General features: G+C 42.0%; 1 protein-coding gene and 1 long non-coding RNA gene across 5 annotated transcripts in view; one reads left to right on the plus strand and one right to left on the minus strand.

Annotated features, from left to right (window-relative positions):
- LOC111266159 (LIM domain-binding protein 2) overlaps positions 1–24,911 on the minus strand; it is a 29,792-nt gene extending 4,881 nt beyond the window's left edge. Inside the window, exons 1-8 of one of the 4 annotated variants that reach the window (XM_022843381.2) lie at positions 23,359–24,911; positions 22,637–23,137; positions 17,296–17,779; positions 6,979–7,081; positions 5,289–5,571; positions 4,428–4,615; positions 2,816–3,008; positions 1,069–1,137 (exon numbers count right to left, since the gene is read on the minus strand). In XM_022843381.2, coding sequence (XP_022699116.1) covers positions 1,069–1,137; positions 2,816–3,008; positions 4,428–4,615; positions 5,289–5,571; positions 6,979–7,081; positions 17,296–17,774 — 1,315 coding nt within the window. In that variant the 5' untranslated portion in view covers positions 17,775–17,779; positions 22,637–23,137; positions 23,359–24,911. Of the gene's footprint in view, positions 1–1,068; positions 1,138–2,815; positions 3,009–4,427; positions 4,616–5,288; positions 5,572–6,978; positions 7,082–17,295; positions 17,780–21,726; positions 21,796–22,636 lie in introns of those variants that run through there. The other 3 variants (XM_022843380.2, XM_022843382.2, XM_022843383.2) reach the window with 3 other exon arrangements.
- Positions 21,903–22,748, plus strand: LOC147752721 (uncharacterized). The gene is made up of 2 exons (XR_015313318.1): positions 21,903–22,186; positions 22,624–22,748. It is a non-coding gene; the product is annotated as an uncharacterized LOC147752721 (long non-coding RNA).
- Positions 24,912–25,071: the final 160 nt, after the last annotated feature.

Raw genomic sequence — 25,071 nt, forward strand, 5'->3', positions numbered from 1 at the left:
TTTGGCCAGTATTGTTGTCCGTACAGGAAAGCAGTATCAGCTTGTAATTCTTGTTCATTATTACGCCGTTAGTTTTGCTCAGCTGCTATATAGAGCGTTGTTTAATCAACTCATGATGGGAAAACATTAAAATTGGGGGTAGGTAAAGATAATCTGTCAAGTGTATGTCAGCTTTGTAGTTGACAATGCTTACGCTTCAAGGGCGGATCTATATAGGATGCTATGAGCGATAGGGAAATGATAAAAACGAACGATGACAATAAGAGAGCAGTACAATGGCAATTTAGCCGCAAAAGCGGGGATAAAGCGAAGCATGGCTCTGGATATTTCTCGCGTTGATAACGGGGAGAAGGGGGGACGGCGTGAGGGGCGAAAGCGGAACGATCAGAGAGATCAGCGCGAAATCGGATTACTGATACATCAAACCAATCAAGCTAAGCTGAAGTTATTGCGGATTGCTAATTAACAGATCATTCATCGTTCCAATTCATGGATAGACACAGCCCCAAGCCATGGGTAATTACGATTCGAGAATAGTAACAGCAAACACTAGGCATAAAACTGGTAAACGTACTGGTAAAAATGCAGCGACAATGGCAATTAATTCTGATAAAGTGACGATTCAATGATAGCTATTATACACAGTTAATAAAACAACAATGACATTGTTGGAAATACGTATGAGTAGTAATCACACTAAAATAAGAAGCAAATTAAATGGAAAAACCGAACCAAACTGACAGATAATGATATATAACTGTGTTGTTTTTGTGCGTCTACGTCATGTTGAGTGGAACTCTTGAGTGTGTAACGTTCTTTCTGTGGAAATAACGTTTCCATATAGCAGGACTGATACTATGTGGCACAATCTATTCAGCTTCTTTTATTATTCTAACATATTGGTATAGGTATGCTTGTATTATAAAGCCGTTCAGGCTCTCCGATGAGTAGCCGGTTTAGACCGATGTGTTCAAGTGCGACAATTTGCCTAGTTCGACGTCTGCAAATACTCGATTCTGCGAATGCGTGTTTCTGTGTGAGGTAGTTGATAGGAGAACGAACACAAACCTAAATCTGGGGTGGACATCATTTTCATGTCGTTCGGGGGCATTGCACCACCCCGGTTCGCCGGGGAAGCTGCGGTAACAGACAAAAACACAGATCACAACAAACAGAGAAAGACAGAATAGTGCATCTATTAGAAGTTGCGAATCGATGTTTGTTCTTTTTGCCGATCGTGTCAATATAGCAGCAATCGATCAATTAATAAGCTAAAATGTTGACTAAGCGAAAAAAAAAATTGGTGACCCGCGCAAGATTTAGTCACTAAGAAAATGAGAGCGACAGCACTAGAAGTAGAAGCGCGACGGCAGCGACGAAACATTCAATTGCTTGCCTCCAGGATTCACCCCCTAGTTAAAAGCTTATTTTCACTGATTTTGTACTGAGTAGACAACTGGAGCGCGATATGAAAGAGGCCGAGCATTTTTCATAGTTCAATAATCACACTCATATGACCAAACCGCTGCTCATAGAAATATAGTGAATGGAATAGGAAACACAGAATAAACAACAGGGCCCAACTCAGTAACTCACAGATACTAAAACACTGCGCGGATAGTAATTTTGCCATGACTGAAAAAAATTGCTGATGTAAAATGCGTTGCGTGCGAAAGTATAATGCTTTCTTAAAAGTAGAACTGAACCAGAAATCTTGCTCGTAGCTTTTTTAACAGTTATAAAGGAGAAAGATAAAATCTTAAGACAATAAATCGTGAAAATTTTTATCGACCTCGTAGATTGAAAGGGCTACAGGCGAGCCTTGGTTTCGAAATAACCGACAGATCACAGATGAATGAAACTGGAGGCAAGTTGAAAAAGCAATTCGGATTTTTGGATCTAGCTAATTGGTAGTTTAGCATTGGCTCACAGAAAAACGCGTTCATAAGTGAGCAAATATAGCATTTGCAAATTGATCATACGGCCAGCACTACTACTAAGCATTTTGCATGTCAAGTAGGTTGTGAACAACAAGAAACATTCATCGAGGCGCAGATCTCTATGCGTTGCGGAGGAGTGCGGATAATTTTTTCATCTTCTACGGTGTAAAAGAAATCACTAGGAACAAAACAAAAATTGTCAACTCAGTTAGCAAGTAAAAGGAAAAACAAATGCGTTTTAAGCAAAAACACATACCAAGCACTGAAAAATAGTATATGTAACGAGTTCAATAATCTGATAATTATCGAGAAGTATTATAGCTCTCGCTCTTTATAACAGTATCGGTACCTATAAGAGTATAAGTGCATATATGCTTATCTATACATATAGTACGTACACACATTTTACGTGGAAAACACATGTCTCGTCATACGATCTAAGCTTAAATTTTATAAATAAGAAACCATCTTCAAGACTGTTTATGAAAAACGGGGTAGAAGTGTTAAATTACTTCATTTAAATTTAAATACAACACCTTCCCGTGGCTGTTCCAGAGCAAGTGTAAGTGATTGGTATTGTTGAATATTACGTCCATATACACCCAGACATACACAGAACCAGACATTTCACGAAGGAGTAATCAAAATATCGTTCATAATCTTTTACATGGAAATGTACGCAGGTGTACAGAGCATTAGTTCCGGGCAAAATACGCCATTTTATAATCACTGTGGGCAAGCGTACAATAGTAAATCGCGAGGTTTTCTCCCATCACTCGAATCTCTACTTTCCGCTGTTGACGCTGATATTTTGAGCTCCCTTAATACGTATAATACGAAAGGAAATTAAGGCCAGCGAGGGCAAAGGTACTCACCAGGGGGCTGACACATACGCTGCCATTTATGAAACAGCGTCGTTTTGAGACAGTCCTTCGGAGAAAGCTGGTATGCCTTATGACGACTCATTAGCTCTTGCATTGGCTCGAGTATAACACATAAGCGAAGGTAGTTGAGCGTCGAGTTGGTTAGCCCCTGCCGCGTGCAGTTCTTCGACATCTGGTCCATCACCTATTCAAGATGGTGGATTAAAATTCCATACGGTGAATACTAGATACATACATATATATATACACATACTGTAAAACATAATAGTTAAATTCAATAGGGGTGTCGTTACTCGATTTTATTGCGTCGCATTAACTACATATACATATATATACATATATGTATTGTGAATATATATATATATATATATATATATATATATATATATATATTCACTTTAATATGTAAGCAAACATTATGCAGCAAAGGTGTAATACAGTAGTGAAGCTAGTCAATAAAATTGTTTAACCGAGTGATATTGCATACTATGTCTAAGTAAAAATTCGTTTTGATGAACATTTAATGACATTATAGAGATGGTGTAGTAGGCCCCTCTTTACTGTAGGCTCACAAAATTCCAAGGGAGCTTCGCATACTGCTTCAGGTGGAAACTAATCTGTTAAAAAGGACTTTTCGAAATAAATCTTTGTTTTTTAGTACATTGATAAAAAAAGAATAGATTGTATAATTAACGGTTTACAGTAAACCCTGTTCACTAAAGCGCATTGTGTGTTCATGCAGCTAAACGTAACTGGCTGATATCGCTGTTAACGGATGCATCACTTGATTTTATAGGAAATTTGGAAAACACGTTGACTTCGAAAAAAGGCAGGCGCGTATTAAAAATATTATCAAAGATTAGGAAAGAAAGATCGCAGACATAACATCTATTTTCTGTGCTTTATAGTAATAACAATAGCCAATAACAATTGTAAAGATGTTTATAAAAAAAAATCGACACGCACTTACTAGCGTCGCTGCATACCGCTTTTACCATGAGGTCTGCACAATGAAAGGATATCACGAACTAAGTGCTTTTGCAAAAACTGCGTCAAACGATGCCCCAGAATCAGGCTAGATATACTATAACTCATACACTTGGCGCATAAATGAAAGAGTATAGACTGAGTGTCATGGCAGATCTGATTTATTTAACCAAAGATGTTAAAAACATGATCTTGCAACAAAATTTCAATGGCTATGCGTATGCAAAACATGTAAAAGTGTTTCAGGTACCTATAAAGACCTACACAATTCTTTTTAGTAGATGTCTTTTTATACTAAAATGGGTGCTTCCGTATCACGCCAATGTACTGTACAGAATAGAGGTATAATAGGGCGATCCCTGAGGTCTGGCACTTCTCGAGCGGTTTATTTAGTAACCCTAATCTGCCAAGATAGTTCAGTTACAGCAATTTAAGGATAATACAATTTAAATTTAATACAATTTAAAGATATTATCTGCCTATTTTTACCAGGTCGGTGTAGGCTATTGATGTGTAGTAAATTCAGTCAAACACACACACATACATTCAAATTCAGCATGTGACATCATTTTCCTGTTAGAGATCAACTTAACCAGCAGACTGTGTAAACGCGTACCTGAGGGTCTTGATGCAGGGCGATGAGCGCCCTTGGCACCAGCTCCCGGTGCGTCCTGGTGGCGAAGTGCCAGCTGCGGATTCGCATCAGGTCGTCGAATGTGAACTCGACCATTAGCCGGCCCTCCGTCGCCACGAGCACCGCGCTGTCCCGCGACGACTGGTCTTTTAACGGGTCCACTCGTCCACCTAAACAAAAGGCGAACGGACAACAGTGTTCTCAAGCATTAAAAAAAGGTACGTAACGACGGCCATATCATCGTAAAAAACTCGAGCCTTTTTGTCCAGTAAAGTGCTCTTTTCCTTGAAAAACCTTGCTGCATAAATCTTATTGCATAAGGGATATAATAGACTTATTGCATGAACGGTCCCATTAGCGCTCAAACAGCCAATACAATATTTGACATCAATCTGTACACACTTATCATTAGTAGTGTACTTTTCATATAGACGATATCATCAAAATCAACTGCGTATCTAAGATTGAATAAGCAGAAACATCCATTGAGTAATTTGTGCTAGCTCAGAGCCTAATAGTACTGTAATCTTGCAAAAACTAACAAATATATGTCATAAACCGTTTAAAAAAACCGTTTTCATTTTCCTTGTGTTCGTCTCTTCAATCAAGAGACTTGCCCTTCTACCAGAGTAATCATTGCCTATTAAATGCAAATGTAATCTGCTATATCCGTCTTTACTAAAACATACGTAGTATATGTATGCGTACTAACGGACTTGAATCAGCGAGGTCCGGAACGCTCACAAATATATTCTATTTTTAGCGGTATTTTTCGTTCTATTCGCGATTTTCCAAGCAGAACTGCCGCTAATGACTAACTATTCGACATTGAGAGATACTTACCGGGATACGTGAGCTGGGCGGGCTTGCCGTGCGTAGTTAGCATAAAAGCCTGATCACAGTCCAAGGAGATGGCCGTCTGATGGAATGACTCGCGGGCATGCTTAAGCTGGAACTGGAGCTCGGAGACACCGCCCTCAAAGATCGATCGGAAATATCGAGGAATCAACGTTCGACCTACAGTATAACGTTTCGGGCCATCTTCGAGGCACAGTGTTAGCGTTAACGTTGCGTCATCTTCGAAAAACTCAGTTGCGAATGCGTCCCACCACAAATTATCGCTTTCCTGCAAATTTAATTGAAAAACAGTAGGTGAGTACAAAGAATTGATTAGTAGCTTAGTTGCTAGTTTAATTTGTTTTCTAATTACAGACTAAGTCAGAAGCATAATTATACATTAACCCAACACGTCTTGTTGACTTCATATCAAATCAGCAGCAGCCTGGTTCAATTATATACTTGATGGCGACTGCCCTAACTTGAGCTAAATTCAACGTCAAAGGTTCGTTGATTGATAAAGGCGCCTTACTAATAAAGACGAATATAATTTGCGGTCCATACATTCCGAAAAGTGTCCCAGCGGCTGGGAATCCACTGAATTCAGTATAAAATGAAAATGTTTGATGAAAATGAAATGAAATGAAATAGTTGAAAATGTTTCTCTCGTCGGGTGGGGATCAGGTCAACGAAAATGACTTTTGACGTAGAAATCGTAACCGTATTTATTCGATCCATACTGATGAATTGACTGTGAAATTTCTCAGTTGTTCTCACATCCGTATGGCAGCCCAATGTTCTATTGTGATTTCCAAAATCAGATAACTTTCTCAATTAATCTGATCATTCCTTATCAGTTACGGTTTCAATGCGCCTACTGCACTCACAGTTGATGAGAATAGTATGCCGATATGTTGATTCGCATCTCTAATATCGAGATTTGTTCGAATACGTTCGAAGTGTGGCGACAGGATTTTTGAATCAATTTATGTTTGCTGACATCGCATTGTCCATTCCTACCACATAATTATTTTGGTTAGCTGGGAGAAAAACGATTGTAAAAACTGCACGAAACAAGGTTGAATTTACTTTTTATTGAGCTCCTATTTACTGATTAATCATATGCCATAATTTTTCAATAAGTTTTATTATTATTATTATTAAAAACAAAATAGCAAAATTATTTTAAAACTGGCTTCGTTTCCCCATCTATGAACATCCGATTATCACGATGGCTCAAACAATGTAACGACAGATCACTCAAGACACTGGTATATTTATGAGGAATTGTCAATGCGATCATGCAAGCTATTCAACTACGATAATAAAATAGAAGAAAGAAGGAAAGATAATTCAACTTAGCTTTTTGTTGTGATATTATTTTTAGCAATTACAAATGCTGCGACAGGATATCGATTGCGTTACCATACGATTTCTTTAGAGTTATCAACTGTCGACTATAATAACCTTATGAAGGTTAACATTCACTTGCCTGTCGTCTTTATTTCGTAAAGACGCCCGCAAAATACTTCTTTCTCGATAAGCTGCATACTTGTGCGCTTGCATAACTGTGCATCGGAGAGAGCACTGGCCCTGTAAGCGCACAATCTTTTTGAGGATAGCGTAACACAGAATTTCTAACAAGGATATTAAATCTGGTTTTTTGTTTATTTCCGGTGACGGCCGGCATACAAACCTCTGTTCTTTGCTGCAGGCGTTTGTTCATCTCGTAGATCCGATAGTCGGGCTGGCCGAGGTACGATCCATGATGCCGTGGTGGTGGTCGGGAAGGAAACGGTCTGGAAAGTTTTCCGAGAAAAGAACCATACAAGAGAAGGGTTGATTTACAAGGAATTCACAGAACAGACGAGTGAATACATCGACAAACTAAGTCTCCTCCGTGTAAGCCAACAGTCATCTCTGTTAGTTATTTTCAATTAGGAACGATTATGACGAACAAAAATATAGATAGATATTCAATAATATTATCCACATATATAATTACACCGCGATCATTATGCTTACGCGTATATACGATTCTCAATACTTTAATGAATAAGATATTTGACAACATGCATAATGAGGACCTCAGTGCTTGAGAAAATGTTGTGCGATTCAATACCCTTGTCCTGAATGCATAAAGATGCAGCTTTGTTAGAGGTCTATAGCAACGTAAGTATAATTCGTACAGTTTGTTTATCTACTGTTTCGCTTTTTCATTAGCTGAAAAAATGGTCACGCAGACAAGCTTTTTAATGTTAGTGAAAACATAACTATACTTCTACACAAAATACCATCTTTCTTAAGTTATGCTTGACATCGAATACACCCTTCTCGCGAAAGTCTTCCCAAGGACAGTTAATCAACCGGCACCGACTACGGACACTGCACACGGATATCGATCATCTATTCCCAGCAAATGTTGCTAGTTTCATCTCTCTTAGGCGTTAGTAGTTTATAACGGCCAAAATAAATGGAGTGCCTATACATATAGACCCCTCTCACGGAGATGCCAGACGGAAACATAAAACATGGGTCCCTTATCCTTCATAACTATACTTCCATGAACTAGGACAAAATGATTCAGGTCACAAGATGCCATCTGTGCGAATTGTTTGTACCAATAACGAGAACAGCCATACACAGCTGAACACACTACACTGTGTATTATTTTATATCTGATATTTATAATTAGGAAAAGACACATATAAAAGTTAATATTTCGGCCACGTCCCATAATACTAGAATGAACATATTTTCACTAGTAGTTTTTACGTAGCACTTTTATTCACAAGTTAGTTTAGACAATTTCACGCGATATATGAAAAAGCGCCTTAAATCGGAGCCACAAACATAGGGCACCCATTCCATTTCACATATATCTATATATGTAATTACTAATATTAAAGTATATTGAACTAAATTATATAGGCGATGGTTTTAGAAGGCGCTTGATATAGTTTACGTTGGCTCTTCTTAAAACTGAACGTTTTAATGAACATTTTACGAGTGAAATGGTACATGAAATTCTTAAAAGTGGCAGTAAGATTCTGTTGTTCTACAAATCAAATACATCTTTCGAAGCTTCTATGCGAACGGGGTAAGGTACTAAGTCCGACCTTGTATATGAACAATCAATTGCAGATTAAGCATTAGCACACACATACTGAACTAATATCGTTTCATGAAGATTTATGATAATTAACAGACGATATAAGAACTGCAAATGAATTGTTGGATAAGAATTACTTTTAAACATTCTTTACTCAAGCATTTGAACGCATATACACCTGCGACAACTCAAACGCGGGTAACTGCAAAATAATTTCCTGTGCATTGTTTGCCACTAATCTTTTTGCATCGGAGCTATGTAATAAATACATTCGAAACAACAGTTCCCGAGAACAATATGTATACGCTATTTCTACGTGTGCGACAGCTGATTTTACATCGTACATAATTACGATATTTACAAAGACATAGGTTGCGCAATGTACATTCATTAATTGAATATTCGAAATAATCAAAAACGGTATCTTCAGCCATATCTTACCGGAAGTAGCTCGAGACCGCGCTTGGGTAGAACAGGTCTTGGGAACCCCCGACAACTGTCATTTTGGCACTCGCTGTGTTTCTCGAACAGGAAAGCCGAAAACCTCTATAAAACCCTACCCAGCGACTTACGAACCAACTCAACAGGTGCGGGTTACAGACTTTTCTGCCCAACTACTGCTACTGTATATTGAAATATCGAAAGTACCCAAAATAGCAAAACTGGAGCTTTTGCTCTTTACCGCTGAACACTAATATAGCTCTTCACAAACGACTGAAGACCACTGCAAGAACAAACACTTCCGTAACGACTAGGTTACACAACCTTCTATTGGTTGAACAAAGAGCACGAGAGGTAACCTTTACCCTTGAAACTGTTGTATTTTTCCGATTGGTTAACTAGACTGGCCTGTCCGAAGCGGGAATCAGCAATAGCGGTTTGACGTTTCGATAGGCACCACAATCGGCCACACCAACGAACTCGATGAACTATTTGTAATTCGCACTTTTTTGCACTTTTCCTGTCAATAAACACTCAAGGCGGTTGTTTTGCTCAACAATAAAAGTGCTGGTCTATAATATTCGACAAAACTCTAGCTTGCTTGAACAACAACATCAACGATACTCATTCGCGATTCAGATGCGCGACTAGGGTAAGAGCAGCTTAGCACGATTGGTGGTTGTCTATCATGTGACGTCTGCTTTACTGGCGGTAATTTGTCGCTTAGCCTTTGTCACTGTAGCTCGGCCTGTTTATGTTGCACTTTGTTCCTGCTAGCCGCGTTATTAATTACGCGCGAACTTTATGATACGTGCACATACAGATTAGACCCAAGCTGCTGTCTAGAATAATCAGGGAACGTCGGAGCAAAAACATAGTCTGGGAGGGAAACGAAATCGTAGCTATTTTTGTTTTGTTGGGCGTCCAATGTGTACGTCTGTTCGATTGCCCAACTAAGGAGCCACTACGGACTATATTAAATGGAGGAGCTTTATTTGATAGTTAATGATGCTGGTTTCGTTGCGTTTCAACTCAAGCCCTTATATTTATTCGAATTCGAACTCTTTTCTTAAAGCGTAGTATTCACATATGACGGAGGCGCTCGAATGGTTACAGACGTAAGCTATCGCTACAATGATCGAGTTCAGAACCGCACGCTAGACCGACACAATAACGTGTGCACGTCGCTGTGTGCTGTCATCTTTTTGCCATTTGTTGACGTTTAATACTTTTAAGAAATGCAAGCGTACAGCATAGTATCCTAGATCATGTTGGATAAACGTCTCACTAACAAGTGAAAATCAACGCCGATGGTTTTGTTCGTGCGCGCGCAGCGCTTCTACGAGTTATTAGTTCTATCTTCTGTCTTTCTATTCGTGCTTAGTTCTTCTTTGATGCCTTCGGCCACTGCGGCTATTGCGCAAAGCCACCACTGTAGCCAAAAGTCCACCGATAATCCGGACTAACTCCGTTAAAAACAGGCGATGCTACCCTGCACACAATTGTTGCTCGCCGAATCCGCCGACATACCTCCTATTTATGCCGCTCCTTTAACGACAGTCGCGTAAATGAGAACAATCAACGAGACTTGAATGCTTTTCGCGTTCTCGCACTTGTTCTTTGTCGCCATGTGTTGGGTCCATGGTTTTTCTTTATTTTTGTCGATCAGGAAAACTGCTCCTTTCTTTCAAATTGTATTTCGATGATGTGGCGCCACCGACTAATGCGTAATATCATGAACTTTTACATCATGTCAACTAACAGCTGCTGCTGTGGCCTATAGTTTATGTAGGCCTGGATCTGATCTGGTCGAAACAGATTCCCGTGACAGCGCGTCTTTGTTTGCCAAACTTAGAGACATGTAGTGCACTAGGTTCGAATCCGGACATAGATATTTCGTTCTGGGACTCAATTGTCGGAGGCAATCGATAACGGCTCAAGTACTAAACATGAAACACGAAAGATGTTTCTTTAGGTCGAAAAAGCAACAGAACCCGATAACACATTGCATTCTGTCCCATATTGTACTGGATAAGTAATTGGCTGTCTACTCATCTAAACTCTACCGTAGAACACCCACAATTCAATCTCTTTTGACTAGGCTATTCCGTAGTTTGCGACGACACCAGTATTTTGTGCGATTCGCTGCTGCACTCAGACCCTTCGATATAACAAAACATTCACACGTTGACGCTTTCGACCGCAGTGGATTTATGTGCTCTTATAATTAATTCTTATAATCATTAGTACTGCACAGAATTGCAGGAATCAATGAGGTTCAGCTAGTTGCATTTAATCCGCCGATATTACGCTGGCTCTTCTCTTCTTTTTGACAATAATCTAAGTTGACTTTACAAAATATCCGCAGCTTTGATTAGGTCTACATGGATGAGATTATCTGCAGTGCGCAATTATTGTTGCTGGTCGGATCTTCGCTATATGTACTTTTCTGACGTATACATTATATATGGCGCTTCCTTCTGACAGAGTTGTTTCATTACAGTGATGTCGCAGCAGGGCCAGCTGCATACGCAAACTGTACGTACGGCGCCTGCCTATTGCACCGGCAATTTTCATCCCTTCCCCTTTTTTCATTAGTCGCTTCAATTTTTGCAGTAACGACCCCTTCCCTTTTTATTCACTACCTGCCAACATATGCACCTGTTACTTAGACAGCCTCTCACCATCCTTTAGTTAGCTTACAGTTGCTTCGCAGTACGGCAGCATATTGCGTCGCAACCTATTGTTTAGCTCTTATTGATTCCTGTCGACTCCTATCAATGCACCGTTCCCTACACATGGTAACTTAGTTGTGCTACAGCACTCACAAACCGATCTTATGGCGGGCGGACAGCTAGCTCCTTCCCATGAGCGCTCGTTACTCTTTGCCACTCATCAATCGAACGACCCGAACCAGACTACTGCTGTTGTCTCTGTTCTATCACACAGACAAGACTTTTCTTCTGTCCGCTGAGTTGTTCTGTGCGGACACTGCCCACCTACTTAGTGCTAATAGGCATGGTCTCTCGCTCATGCTGCTAGCGGTATCGCTAGGATGCTTCCATTGATCCTTGACAACTCTGCTCAAAAAACTGTTTCGTTCTGGCCTCCGCTATCCATGCGTATCGACTCATAATACGATACATACTAGTTCTTGGACATGTATAATTAGTTTGCATCGCTAGCGACACTTGTTGGTCTACCATAGAAATGCTTAGAGTGTACATAGAATAGATAGTGTAGAGTCAATGGCGCTACAGTTGAGTTGCGCACTGGCAGAACGACGAGAGCGCCAGCCAGCCTCCACTCTCTGTCGGCTAGTTGAGCAGAAGCTATCTGCAGTTGACTGGAAAGTGGCTCGAACAGCAGCGGAGTGCTTTTACCCGCAATGCTGCCGCTGTAGCATAGAATTGTAGTAGTGACGGCAGCGCTTCTGCTGCTCACAGAACAGAGCAAAACGACAACAGCAGCAGCAGCCATCTTGACAACGGTGGCGCTGTTCACTCTCTGGTGGCCTGGTCTGGTGGCGTTAGTGGCGGCAGCAAATGCTACAGTAGCGCCGGCGGCGAGGTAAAGGCAGTCATTGGCCCAGTAATGTGCACTATTGTGTGTGTATAGGAGTGTTTGGTTCGTAAGGAATAGAGAGGAAAAGAGTAGCTACGGGTACGGTCATATAGAGTACGGCCAGGTTCGGGCGCTTTGAAACGAGCCCGTTGCAGCGGTGGAAAACCTAGCCGAAAAAGCTCCTTCACAAAGTTTTCACAGTCGATCGCATATGGGTAGGGTCTCGTTGAAGCTGACTCGGGCATCGGTAAAGGGAGAAATAGCGGTGCTTCCTCTGATAAACAAGCCTCGATAAAAAAGGCTCTGCTGAAGCTATTAAGTAGCAGAGTTTTGTGGATCATTTCAAACGCGTCTCGTTTCGAGAGAGTATTAGCTAAGGAAACATGGTTCTAAGGAAAAATCTAATAGATTTTGGAGATTGTTTATTTCCTACAGTTGGGTCGGGTTATAATAACGTTTTTTTTTTTACATCAGACATCTAAGTAACTCATAGGCTCTAGTTTCCTCAAGAACCCATAATATCGTATCGTTAACTGACTGCCAAGTTCATAGAGTAAGATTGTACACTAGCCGCGTTCGGACAAGTGTATGTACTCTAGTTGCGACATAGACAAAGAACTTGACTCAACCCAAAAGCTAAATCAAAGAGGCAAAGAATAGCTGGTCGAAAGTGGGGCGGCTTTGGGAGACCCCTCCGTGTCCCCAAACCAATATGGATTTGATAGGACGGTGCGGTGGTCGTTGCTGAATTTCCAGTCTTCATTGACAGCAAAAATTTCTTCCCCCGACAACCACCGCTTAGAACAGGAGGCCTTTTTGGGCGCCCTGAATTCAACAGTATCAAGTGTTTCCCATTTACCTGCTATGTGGTATGCGCACACATACACAACCGCTTGGTTGTGTGTGTGTGCGTTAATAGCTGCATGTATGTTGATGTCTTTGTAAAAAAGATGTATGGAGTTCACAGAGTCAGCTTTTTACCATAGTCACCAGCGGCTTTCAGGAGCGTCTATACGACTGATCCTCTCTTTCCTCTATGCGACGCTGAAAATTACGGCAGAAGGACGGGGACGGTAAATCTGACGAATTACGCAGGACGCCGGCGATTGAGAAGCTTCACCGGGAACTCCATCGTGTTCCTTATATATGTACACATATATATGCGTATGTATGTATGCATGCATGATGTCTGTCTATTTGAACAACCTAAATGATTCATACATAATCGAACCCTGAGGAACGCTCTACCTAGCTTCCAAGGACTCTGCTCTTCCCTTGACTGGGCAGTCATTGAAACTCTTAGGCAAAAGAACCACACCATCACTATAGAGCTTCAGAGGTTCGAGACTCTAATGAGCTCTACTATCGTTATGGGTTGGAATCTACCGCCACTGCATCTCTAGCGGCTACACTGCGCTGGCGTAGCCAACTAACGCCGCTCATGGCTCTGTATTCGCCGTTGTTCGCTGCAAGGCAGCGGAAGCAGCAACTTCAGCGGCGGCGGCAATACAAATAGTGCCACATGCCGCCGACACCAACAGCCATCACTTAACCGCTTCTGCAATTGTTACTGCTTTTGGGGACTGGATCCGACAGACCCAAATGACACATAGGAGCAGTAGGGCCAGCGGTTGCGGCCATAAAATATAGCATAGGCACAGAATGAGTAAGCAAGCATAGCAGCGTACCCATAGCATCGCAACGTATAGCCATGGCCCGCCAAAGCAGAGCGCATAATTTAGCGGACTCAATGAGCGAGGGTTGAGCGCCGGGACTTCGGTGAGTGTGGAGCGGGTACGAAGCAACGCGACGCAATAAAAATGAAACGCCGATTCACTCAATAGACGATGTAGCTGTTGTTTTCTAGCTAAGCTAAAAAAAATTCCGAATTTCTACGTCCGGTGCTAATGATGCTAAGCGTTCGTTCAGATTGCTGGTTCCTCTTCCAGAACGAATTGGGGGGTGTTTATGCCCGGTTTTAAATCTAGATTACTTCATCACGTGTTCCTAGATTTAATAAACGAATACGTTACCACTTCACTATGACGATAATGTTGCTTTAAGCCGTTTCCGGCTAACTATATTCGGCACGGAGAAGGTAAGTCTGACAAGCTATGCAGGACGCCGACCACCGAGAGACTCGCCATCGAGCCACGTGAGCCCTGTGAAACACTCCAGTTAGCCCCCAATGACTCTGCTACACCCTCGACTGGCCTGTCATTGAAACTCCGGCACGCGGTTGTTCCTGTAGGCCGCATGCTGAAAGTAAAGCTAGGGAACCGCTATCCGCAGTTGCTATGACAGCCGGAGTGACGATGACCCGCGGCTCGCTGACTCAGCTAGCTCAACTTCTCACCCCATTCGCGTCTCCACTCGGTCCCTATCACCTTGCGGTTTTGCCTTGCAGCAGCTACAAATCGTATGACAGCCGCTACAGAACATAGCTCGCGTTGTCCGGACATTATCGACCGACCATGATTATATGGTGAAAGGCAAAGAAAAACGCGCAAAGGTGAAGCAAGCAAATACGGCAAGATCGAGGCAATTGTTGTTTCCAGCTAGTGCTGGTAGATCGCTGACAGTGTCTGTGACAGCTGCAGCAGTGGCGCCGATGGTGGCTTGCAGGTAGACAAAAGAAACTCTGCATGCCTGCTGTCTCTTCCCTTACTCTATTACGCTGCTGTGTATAGCTACAAGCGTCAGAGAGTTGTAGCCGTTAAACGTAACGTCGTGTCAATGAAACGTCAATGGCCATCAGGATCAGCAGCAGCATTGACAACCGGAGAGAGCAGACGGCAGATGGCCACGGGACGCTAGTCATGGAGAAAAGCAACGAAACGCTTAGCCAGAGACACACAAGCAGGAGAATAGCATTTCCGATTCGTCCGTTTGATAGCTAATACTATGAGCGTTTGTGCCGTCGGCGCCACAGTCGCTACTGCGACAGCTACCGGCAGCGCCACTTGCATTCAGCCGTCACCGTTGCAGGTGTCGACGAGCTATGGCGGAACCAGTGGTGACGATGACAAAAGAGCCTGGACAGCAGATTGCTGCTGACGGTAGAGTAATAACTGTGAACGCCACAACGAAGCACTATCGGTGCGACGCAACCCTTGTCTTTTTTCTTGCAGCCATTTGTGCCACTGCACATATTGACTTTACCACGACCAGCGCCGCTACCGCGATAATCACTCAGCTTCCTCCATATCCCGCTCTAGTCTGTCCACAGCGTAGGCCAGTTCTCGCTGTACCCTGGGTCGGTGACGTGCGGTAGCAGATGATAACGATCCCAAGAGTCAATCGACATGTCCTCGTATGGTGTACTCATACCGTTACCAGAGGCCGCTGTCGGTGGCAGAGTTGTGTTCCGGATCGTGTGAACGATCTATGCATAGCGAACATGCATTACACACCGCTTATTTCCGCCCATTAAATCATTATCACGAGCATGTATTTGTTACACGATAGTCGCGTTGGCACTGGGCAAATTGCACTCATGGTAGCAAGAGATAACGGTAAAAACAGTAAACAACGCGAACTACAATAATATCCACGATAGCGACACCAATTGCTAATGAGAAGATAATTGCGTAGGATCGCTAGCGGAATGCGCCGTATCGAGCAGATTTTTACGCGGAGATGATGCACGTTACAGAAATCGAATAAATCATTGAAACCGTTAGAGGAGTATGTACGTCGAGAAACATCGGATGGACCAGCAGGTACGTAACGTAGGGGGAATCGATGCGGCCATGCTAAGCTAAGCGCATAGCGGAACGAATACCCCCAGGTTAAAGCAACGAAAGGAAAATGCGTTCATATTGAAAGGTTTAAAGAAAATGAAAGATTTGAAAAACAGAAGAGACAGACAATGTCGGGAAACAATGTCGCTCGTTGCAACGCTTTTCAGGATGGGAGAAACCGGCGTTGGACACTACGGCTCACGTTCCTCTGTAAGGGTTTGTCCTGATAGAAGACAACACTCGGTGATCGTAAAGGTAGCTGTTAGACTGAAATGCTGGCTTAAGTCCTTGCAAATGACGATCGTAGTGTGTCGTTGGACTAGCATCTCGCAACATACCATGATTTGTACGATTTATTTTATGGTTAGGGAATAAGGATCGTATGACGCCTTTTTATTCACAAGTGAATATGATTCCTTCATGCTCTGAAGGCACGGCATATCGGGCTATCATTGGTTTCATAGAGCGAGACTTCTGGGGTATATTTAACGCTGATATACTGTTAAAAATAAATTAAAGGATGCCTTTTTGGATATCTTCTTTGAGCATTTTTGGTAGATAGTTCACTAGACGTACATACGAAAGGCAATTTTTAAGTCGACCACCAAGTCTACAAGCAGATCTATATTATATAGAAACGACTGAGATATAATGTAACGATACCTGACGAGTGACTGTCGCATAGACGTATTCACGAGTTTTAGCCATTGAAACCGCTATTATGATTTAACTTAATGCCAACAGACCTCTGAGGGGAATCATTTCACTTACCCTCTTCAACAATTTCTTCAAACTAGCTGAAGGAAATCGCTTATTAAATGTATTGTAATACTCGATGGGGGGTAAGCTGATATCTTGCCGAACTCAGTCATTTTAGATTTAGATGATCCAAGGCAGTTCGTGCAGTTTAGGGGCGTCATAAGTGCAAGTGTTATGCCATAGCAAATCCACGAAACGCAGAATACACATATATTAGGTTCTATTAGAAAATATTACATTAAATTCGTGAATCCATCCTCTTCTACTTGTTTTATTGAAATCAATTTACCGTTTACCTATTTCAACTAGATAATATTGGTCCTCATAGTTCTTTCATATTACCTACTCGTTTTTAACTTTCTACTGAAGCGTCAGCTTCCAAACTAGTACTCACTGTGTATGTGGACCCATGTGAGGGTGTCCAGGAGGTGGCGGCCCATGCGGAGATCCATGCATTGGCGGGCCGTGAGGTCCAGGGGGCATTTGGCCAGGTCCCAGTGGTGGTCCTGGGGGTCCGTGCGGATGACCAGGATGACCAGGATGGCCATGAGGAGGTCCTCCGGGGTTTCCGGGTGGACCTCCGGGATGGCCGGGGTGTGGCCCTGGTGGTCCATGCGGGTGACCTGGTGGCAACTGACCAGGATGGCCGTGTGGAGGTCCAGGATGTCCAGGAGGAGGGGGTCCTGGCGGGATCTGGCCTCCGGGGTGACCAGCATGGGGTCCTGGTGGTGGCCCACCGGGATGAGGAGGTCCTGTCGGCGGAGGATGCGGCGAACCGTCCATGGCCTTCCAGTGCGGACTCCCGTCGGGGGGACCCAACTCCCCCCCGGGTCCCCCGCCGCCGTAGTTGACCGGTTCTCGCTTCACGTTCATTCAATCTATAAGGCGAAACAGAAGAGAAAGAAAAGCAATAATAATATTGACAACAAAATTGATTAGAATTGGTTGGTATACAAGTTCAGGAGTTACGTAGTAGTGTTAACATGCCTAGCTACATATGACAAAGTTCAATAGTATTAAATTGATTGCAATGTAATTAAGATAACTAAGTAGGATACCTAATCCGTTATGGCCCTACAATATGGAATATAGAAGTAACGCAATGTTTAATCTATAAAAGGACTCCCTGAGAGTACTCTTGGGGACACTCATATGTAGTCGTGCATGTACAGATGCATGACTATAAGTGAGTGTAAAAATTAATTAACTGTGCAGATTCCTCCTAGGTAAAGTCTCCACTGTGCTGTATAAATAACATGCAAGACATCAAAAGAAGTTAGCGGAAAATAAAGAATACGTATATTCTATCATTATTTTTTTTGTATTTTAATAATTTCACGTATGACCTGTAATTTGTTCTTGATGAAATCTCTCAGATACCAAAGTTCAAACGCAAAGACCAATATTAGAAACTAGAGAAACTTAGCTATACCTGTTAAACTTCGAGCCCTAGGGTGCCGTAAAAATTCGAAGCGGCCTATAATAATTTTGCTTGACACAGTACCCAGCTTTCGATTCGCGTGAAGAACAGTAAATCGTTTCTAGCTCCATGCCGCCACATTTTATCATTATTTTTACTCCTCTGCTCATATCTACCTAGGTAACTCAAGCTGACTACTCATAGTTTACTCTTAACATAGTCCTCGATTTTGAAAGTTATAGATTGTACGTATCGGGGAATTAAACAAAATTTACATTCAATGAGTACAAGTAATGCATTACTGATTAGCCGCTAAATCTCTCGTCTATTCAGTCTTTTTCATTTTTCAATTATTGTTTGTTAATAAAGAGACAATTTTATTATGATCTCATTACAAGCCCGTTGATTAATACCAACGGCATGCAACTATCATCGCTAAAAGTTTTGACAGTTATTAACAACTGCATCGAGTTCATCTGGGTTGCCTACGATCGACTTCAACCGCCGTCGTATTAGAATTTGCAATGTAGTTTCATCGTAAACGTCTGCTATTGCAACAATCGAACCATAACTGACGAGTAAATTATAATCGTCATAGTCGCCAGCGCTAATTTAACCCGTAAAATTGTCGGAACTTTTGCTCAATTCCTAATCGCCTAACGATTTGCACATGTTGACTGCCTAGCAATAACGGGTTATAGTAAACTAGATGGCATCAAGAATAATATCATAACGGAAAACGATAGCGTTTACCACCAATAAATTCACTAATAACTTGAGGTCGCCTCGACAAGCGCTTGAAATTAGGAACGAAAATTAATAATCGATGAACATGCAAGTGCACGCGTGTGTTTGTTAGCATTATGGCTGCTGCTAGTTAAGGATGAAACCACAAACTAGTCATAAATTGAGACCACGAAAGGTGATACGGCACTTAACGAAAGCGATACACGAGATGAAAGTTATGATCACCAACAAAGATCACGACAGTATAAAGTCGGCTGATATATGGCGACTTATCTATTAGATCAGATTTCAAGGCTTTATTTGAAGTCAGTGTTATCATTATCAGCGGCGGCGGCGTCGTCGTGCTCGGCGTGCACACGTGAAGGCGCGTCGAACAAAGTTTCCAGTTAAGTTAGTCTAGCGAAATTGACTTTAAGGTGGATCATTCCACAAAATACTAAGTGAACCAACTGTATTCAATAATTTATAGTAATAGGTTTTAAGGAAAATTTGCAATAAGCAATTGTTGTTGTTATCATTATACCTGTAGACTGGAATCGTGCGTAGTTTGACTTTTTTTTAAGAAAAAAATTCAAAAGCAAGTAATTTGACCTTATAAGGACACGCGTGTTTTTGGCGACACATATGCTAGGAGAAGTTTAACTGAAAAAGAGAACAACGTGAACGTCTCCTAAAACGTTCATGGTCAAAACCTGAACGCGTTTTTTAACTATGTGCATAAGTCAGATCTGAACTTCAACTCAAGAAATAGATACAAAGAATTAAGAAAATTATTCTTTTTCCCGTTTTAGTTTTCATTAACAAGAGATTCGATCGAAACAAACAAACACCATTTTTTTTTATCTGACTTATTTGTAAAAGTAGGCTGCTTCTACTCATGACTGACAAGATTTTATGCAATTTTATTTTAACCTCTATCAATAAAAATATAATAAAATTATAAGGAGAATGTTCCGCTAATTTATGTATGTAGGTTTCACAGTAAAGTTTCAGGAAAATTCGTTTTCAATACACGACGCTTCGCGTACAATTTTGCTGTGTGAAATCAAGTATCCGTAGTAGAATAACAAGACATATGTTGTAGTTTTTCCAAGAAATGATAGTCATAATATACTAGGCAGACTGATAAAAAATATTTGAGAACTATGTACGAGTATATGGGAGAAAATGGGTATGGCTTCCGAGAAGTTTTATTATGCAAGCAAGCGAAGAGAGAAAGGGCCAATACAATGTGGGAAAACTTTCTCGCATCGATTTTTATTATACACGTTGTTTTGTATTACCTTTTCCGATAGGAGTGCGACAAGTAATTAAGGTCAATGCAGGTTCTCCCGATTTCATCTATGACGAAGTCGGAGGCATAGAATTAGTTTTTCTCCAGAAAGAAAATGTTTGCCTTCGCTTGTCACGACTATTTTCGTCTACTTAACACCCTTGTTTCGGCCTTTATGAACACCTGTTTATGTATTAACGATGGTTAGCGGACTAACTTCAAACGCTACAGTTAATATAAGTTAATGTAAAGAGGCAGCACAGCCACGGCCCATGTTTCGTATGTAGATACTTGACGGAATTTCCCATTGAAATTCTCTAATAATGCACCAAGGCGCAGCTGTTTAGCAACGACATCACCTGGCACCGTAGAATGGTTTCATGAGCTAAGATTTTAGAAATTTAGAGATCTGTAAGTAAAAATCCGTATAAGAAGCAGAGGAAATAAAGCAACTTTTCTTACCTTGGTTAATACATATGCGATTTTTTTTGTCTTACCCAATAACGTTGCCTAATTATAGTGTGGATGTGGGGTTGACGACGAAGTTTATTTCTCTACACTTGGTTGTATCAAAGTAAGTCTATATATATATAAATAATAATAGGAATAAAATGGGCTAATAAAACCTAGTGAACGTACAGCTCTTCCACAAAAAAGAACTTGCCAAGAATAAGATAACGCTGATAAATAAAACCACATTGCACACACAGGCGTTTTGAATGCCCTGTGATTTTAGAAAATGCTCTTATGGCACTTGCAAAATTACAATATCCGTTGGGATTATAGTACAGCAGCCTATTAAACGCATTACCCTGAATGCCTGAAGTGCATACCCTGATGTAGAGGTCTCGAAAGTAAAGTTACGTGCTAACTGTCTACGGATCGCTTATCCGGTAGGTGCAAGGATAGATTATCTTAAAGAACGAGACGATATGCGTGCTGTGAATCTTCCGTCGCACTAAATCTAACGGATCTAGTAAAACCTAATAAAATCTAACGGATAAAACCGTCAACAATATATGGTAGATAAACAGAATAAAATGTTAAATTTAAATACTAATATTATGTCATGTTGTTTCGATGACAATTCATATTCAATAGTTCGTAATATCTCTGTGATGATCTTTACTAAGGATGGCGTAAAGGATATAGTATTTGTAATTCTTTAGGGTAAAGGAGTACTTCGCTTGACTTGACTAACATGACTAAGAGAACTTGTATTACAACATGGCTTATCCTGGTGCCATCTAACCTAGCTAACGATAACGAATTGTGTAAATCGCGTCTCAGAGTGGTTCCATATAGCAATATTACTGCAGAAGCATTAATTCTATGTGACACATGTAAAACGAAAACGAGTAAAGCTCTAGTCTACAGGTACTTACCGTGAAAATGCGGCTTCATCTTTTAACGAAGCTATACAAGAAGTACAATTGAACGATAGATACGTGCGATATGTACGCACCGCGCACGTATCAAACATGCGACACATGAGATCCACCTGCTTTGTCATTTGGCACGCGACTCCACCGCCTTCTCCGTTTATGACCAAAATACAGGAATCATGTTTAATCGCAGAGGCAGCGCTGTAGCTATTTCTCGTTTATTTTTTTGCCCGTTTCGTACTAACGACATTGTTTTTTTTTACATCCTGCTATTATTCAACGATCGTTCTTTCGTCGAATGGTTGAAAGCCGAATACTTTCTTATAAGTGCTGCATGACTACAAGTGCTAAGTTGGAGACAAGCAACTGGTTGTTGACGGTGGAGAAAACACGCCAAGACGGCGTGATCGCAAAAACTCGCGTACCCCCACAGTGTCGTTCGCCGTACCTTTGTCTTTTGGTAGCACCAGATCCTTATCCAGCATGTATCCCGTAGTTAATAATTTAAAGTTCCTTCATTCCTCATTAGCAAACGACGATAACTGATTTGTAGCTGAAGAAAACGGCGGGCTTAGCTAATCGTGATAACGGACACAATATATATTTTTCGATTTATCCACGTAGACATATTTATGTTCCTAAACTTTTTCATATGCAAACAAATGCAAAAGTTTAGAACAAAAAATATAATGGATTCGTATAGTACGAGCTCCTATGTGCCTCCTCTCATCCTCCAATGCAACACAAGTAAAACACCACGACAAAGGCTATACGCACGGCATTCAAAGGCTCTCATGGACCATTCAGTGGACCAAGTATCATCCTTGCACTTCCATTACGTGATTTTTTTTAAGTCAACAATCTGCTTAATAATACTTCAGTTTTTTCTTTATCTAGAAAGTCTACTCACCGTGGGCCCGCCGGAGTAGAGTCCGCCAGCTCCTCCACTCACTTCATCCAGAACAGCGTACGGGGATATCCGGCTATGGAATACGACAGGGGTTTCGTCGCAAAAAAAGAAACGGAATAGCTGATGGGCTCCAGAGAGAGCTGGCGGCGAACTCGACGAATCCGCCAGGTAAAAACACAATTGTGTGTCCCTTTATCTTTGTTTTGTTCTGTTTTCTTGCTTACATGTCCGAATACACGAATCCGTGAACCAGCACCGAACGAGCACAACACCGAATGCTTCACGAACACACGACAGACATCGACCGGCTCGAATACAACAAGCAGCTTCTGCTCTTAGGCTGCAAAAACTTCTTCACCAGCTCGTCGTTTCCTTTAGTGAGATTCTGAGCCAACACTGTTTGACTTCTTGCCTTCGAGGAGCTTTTTCTGTGGCTCGAACGTTTTTTTCACACACACATAGCCACACACTTTCGTTGGATGCTGGCAACAGCAGCAGCACCTGTAATACGAGTAATATCACCCTCTTTGTTAAAAATGGGGCGAAGTAACCCCCACTGACCACTTGGAAGGAGCTCCAGACCTTCGTTTTTTCGTGTTATAATACTGCTACACCCAACTGCCACTCGCCGCCAGTTATGGTGCTCAGTTTACTACCACACAATAGTTAACAGCACCTTCAGTATCTACTTCTACTATTACTGCTGCTACCGGAGCAACTACCTCAATTCTTCGATCCTTTCTTCACTAATACCGCGACTCAGACGGCCACGGTCGGAACCGCCGCTTCGTTGCGGCTCTGTCTGCCTTATGCTTGCTGCTGATGTTATGCCGGGCGATGATACCGCAGCAGCACTCAGCTCCCCTCGACTCCGCTCAGCAGCAGCAGCAGCAGCTCAGTTCAGCAGCGGCAGCGGTCTCAGTAAAAGAAGCAGCAGCAGTAGCAGCAGGAACAAAACTGAGCCATGGCGGTGGCTGGACCGCCACCGCAGCCGCTGACCGACGAAGATACGAACACGATGGCGACGACAACGAGGATGAGCACCGGAGCACCGTAACAAACGAAGCTCCAGTAGCGGCGGCACAGACTGCATAAAATCAAAACGAAACAAGCAGCAACCCTCCGGCCACTCAACCCAACCGCTTCCCTTCTTCTCGTCGTCGAGACTCTCCTGGCTTCTCGCAGCAGCAGCAGCACCGGCGCTAAAGCTGGTGCTAATAGCAATGCTTGCTCTGACAGCGGCCGCTGCCGGTGCTGCTTCTGGCACAGCGCCGCTGATGCCGATGCGCTTGTTGATTCGATACTACCCTACTGCCACTGGTGTTGTTGTTAACGCGATTTTGCGCCGCTGAATTGCTTGCTGCGGCTCGAGTAGCAGCAGCAACGGCCGGCGCTGCGACTGTTGATGCCAATGCGGCTCCTTGCCGTGGGCAACAATAACAGCAACTAGAGCACCGTAGCAACGAAGGATGAGTGGCAATGGCGGCAGCGAGCGGGAAACGATCCGCGTTGTCTGGCTTCTAGCGGCTGCTGCTGCCCCTGTTGGCTGACCGCCGCGACAGCCGTCCGCGGCTTCTTTGTTTGCAAGCTGTCACCAAATCAATGAAGCGTACCACAACGAGGGCTGCACATAGGCGCGTGGCACGGTTGTGGCACGGACGATGAAGGCGCGGTACGTTGCACTCGTTGAGTACTGGTGAGAAGGTGCCGCGGTCGCGTGCGGAGATAACTAGGCGGTGCCGCGTGTGCATACAGAGAGTGGGCGATGTATGAATGGAGTCAGGGGCAAAAAATAAAAAATAAATAAATAAAAAATAAAAAACGAAAGAGAAAGAGAGAGGGTGAGAGAGGGGACAGACAAGAGAGAAGGTGAGAGAGGGGTGTATGTGTGTCTATGTCTGTCAGTGTGCGTTACCGTGTGTGTGTGTGTGTGTATGAGAGAGAGAGAGAGACTAAAATTATTTTTGAGAATCATAAAGAAGCTAATGCGAGTAAAAACTGTAACAACATTACATAGGAATAATGAATTATACTACGACTTTAAGAGTATGAAGTTCACGGAAAGTTAGCGCGACTGATGGTTTTTTTTTGTCTGTAAATGAACGGCAAGCAAAATACTGTTTCATTATATTTTTGTACGGATTCGGTAAAGACGATACAAAACTGAGGAAGTCAAATGCTAACGTTTCGCTTGATAAATGCATCGTTTTAGGTATGCTTTTGGTATAATTTGTCCACCTAACTTGTTTTTTAATAAAATAACGTGTTCGTATAAAAAAAATGAGTACTATTTTTTATAACATGTAAGCCTAGCTTATAAAAGCTTTAATAGTTTCCTAAATATTGTCAAAATATGACTGTGTTATTGCAGTTATATTGAGTACAAGATTTTTGTCGTCTAATGAAAAGACATAAACTTTAAGGTTTTTTTCTTC

The sequence above is a fragment of the Varroa jacobsoni genome, unplaced genomic scaffold, assembly GCF_002532875.2.
Source record: "Varroa jacobsoni isolate VJ856 unplaced genomic scaffold, vjacob_1.0 scaffold_1060, whole genome shotgun sequence".
Classification (NCBI taxonomy): domain Eukaryota; kingdom Metazoa; phylum Arthropoda; class Arachnida; order Mesostigmata; family Varroidae; genus Varroa; species Varroa jacobsoni.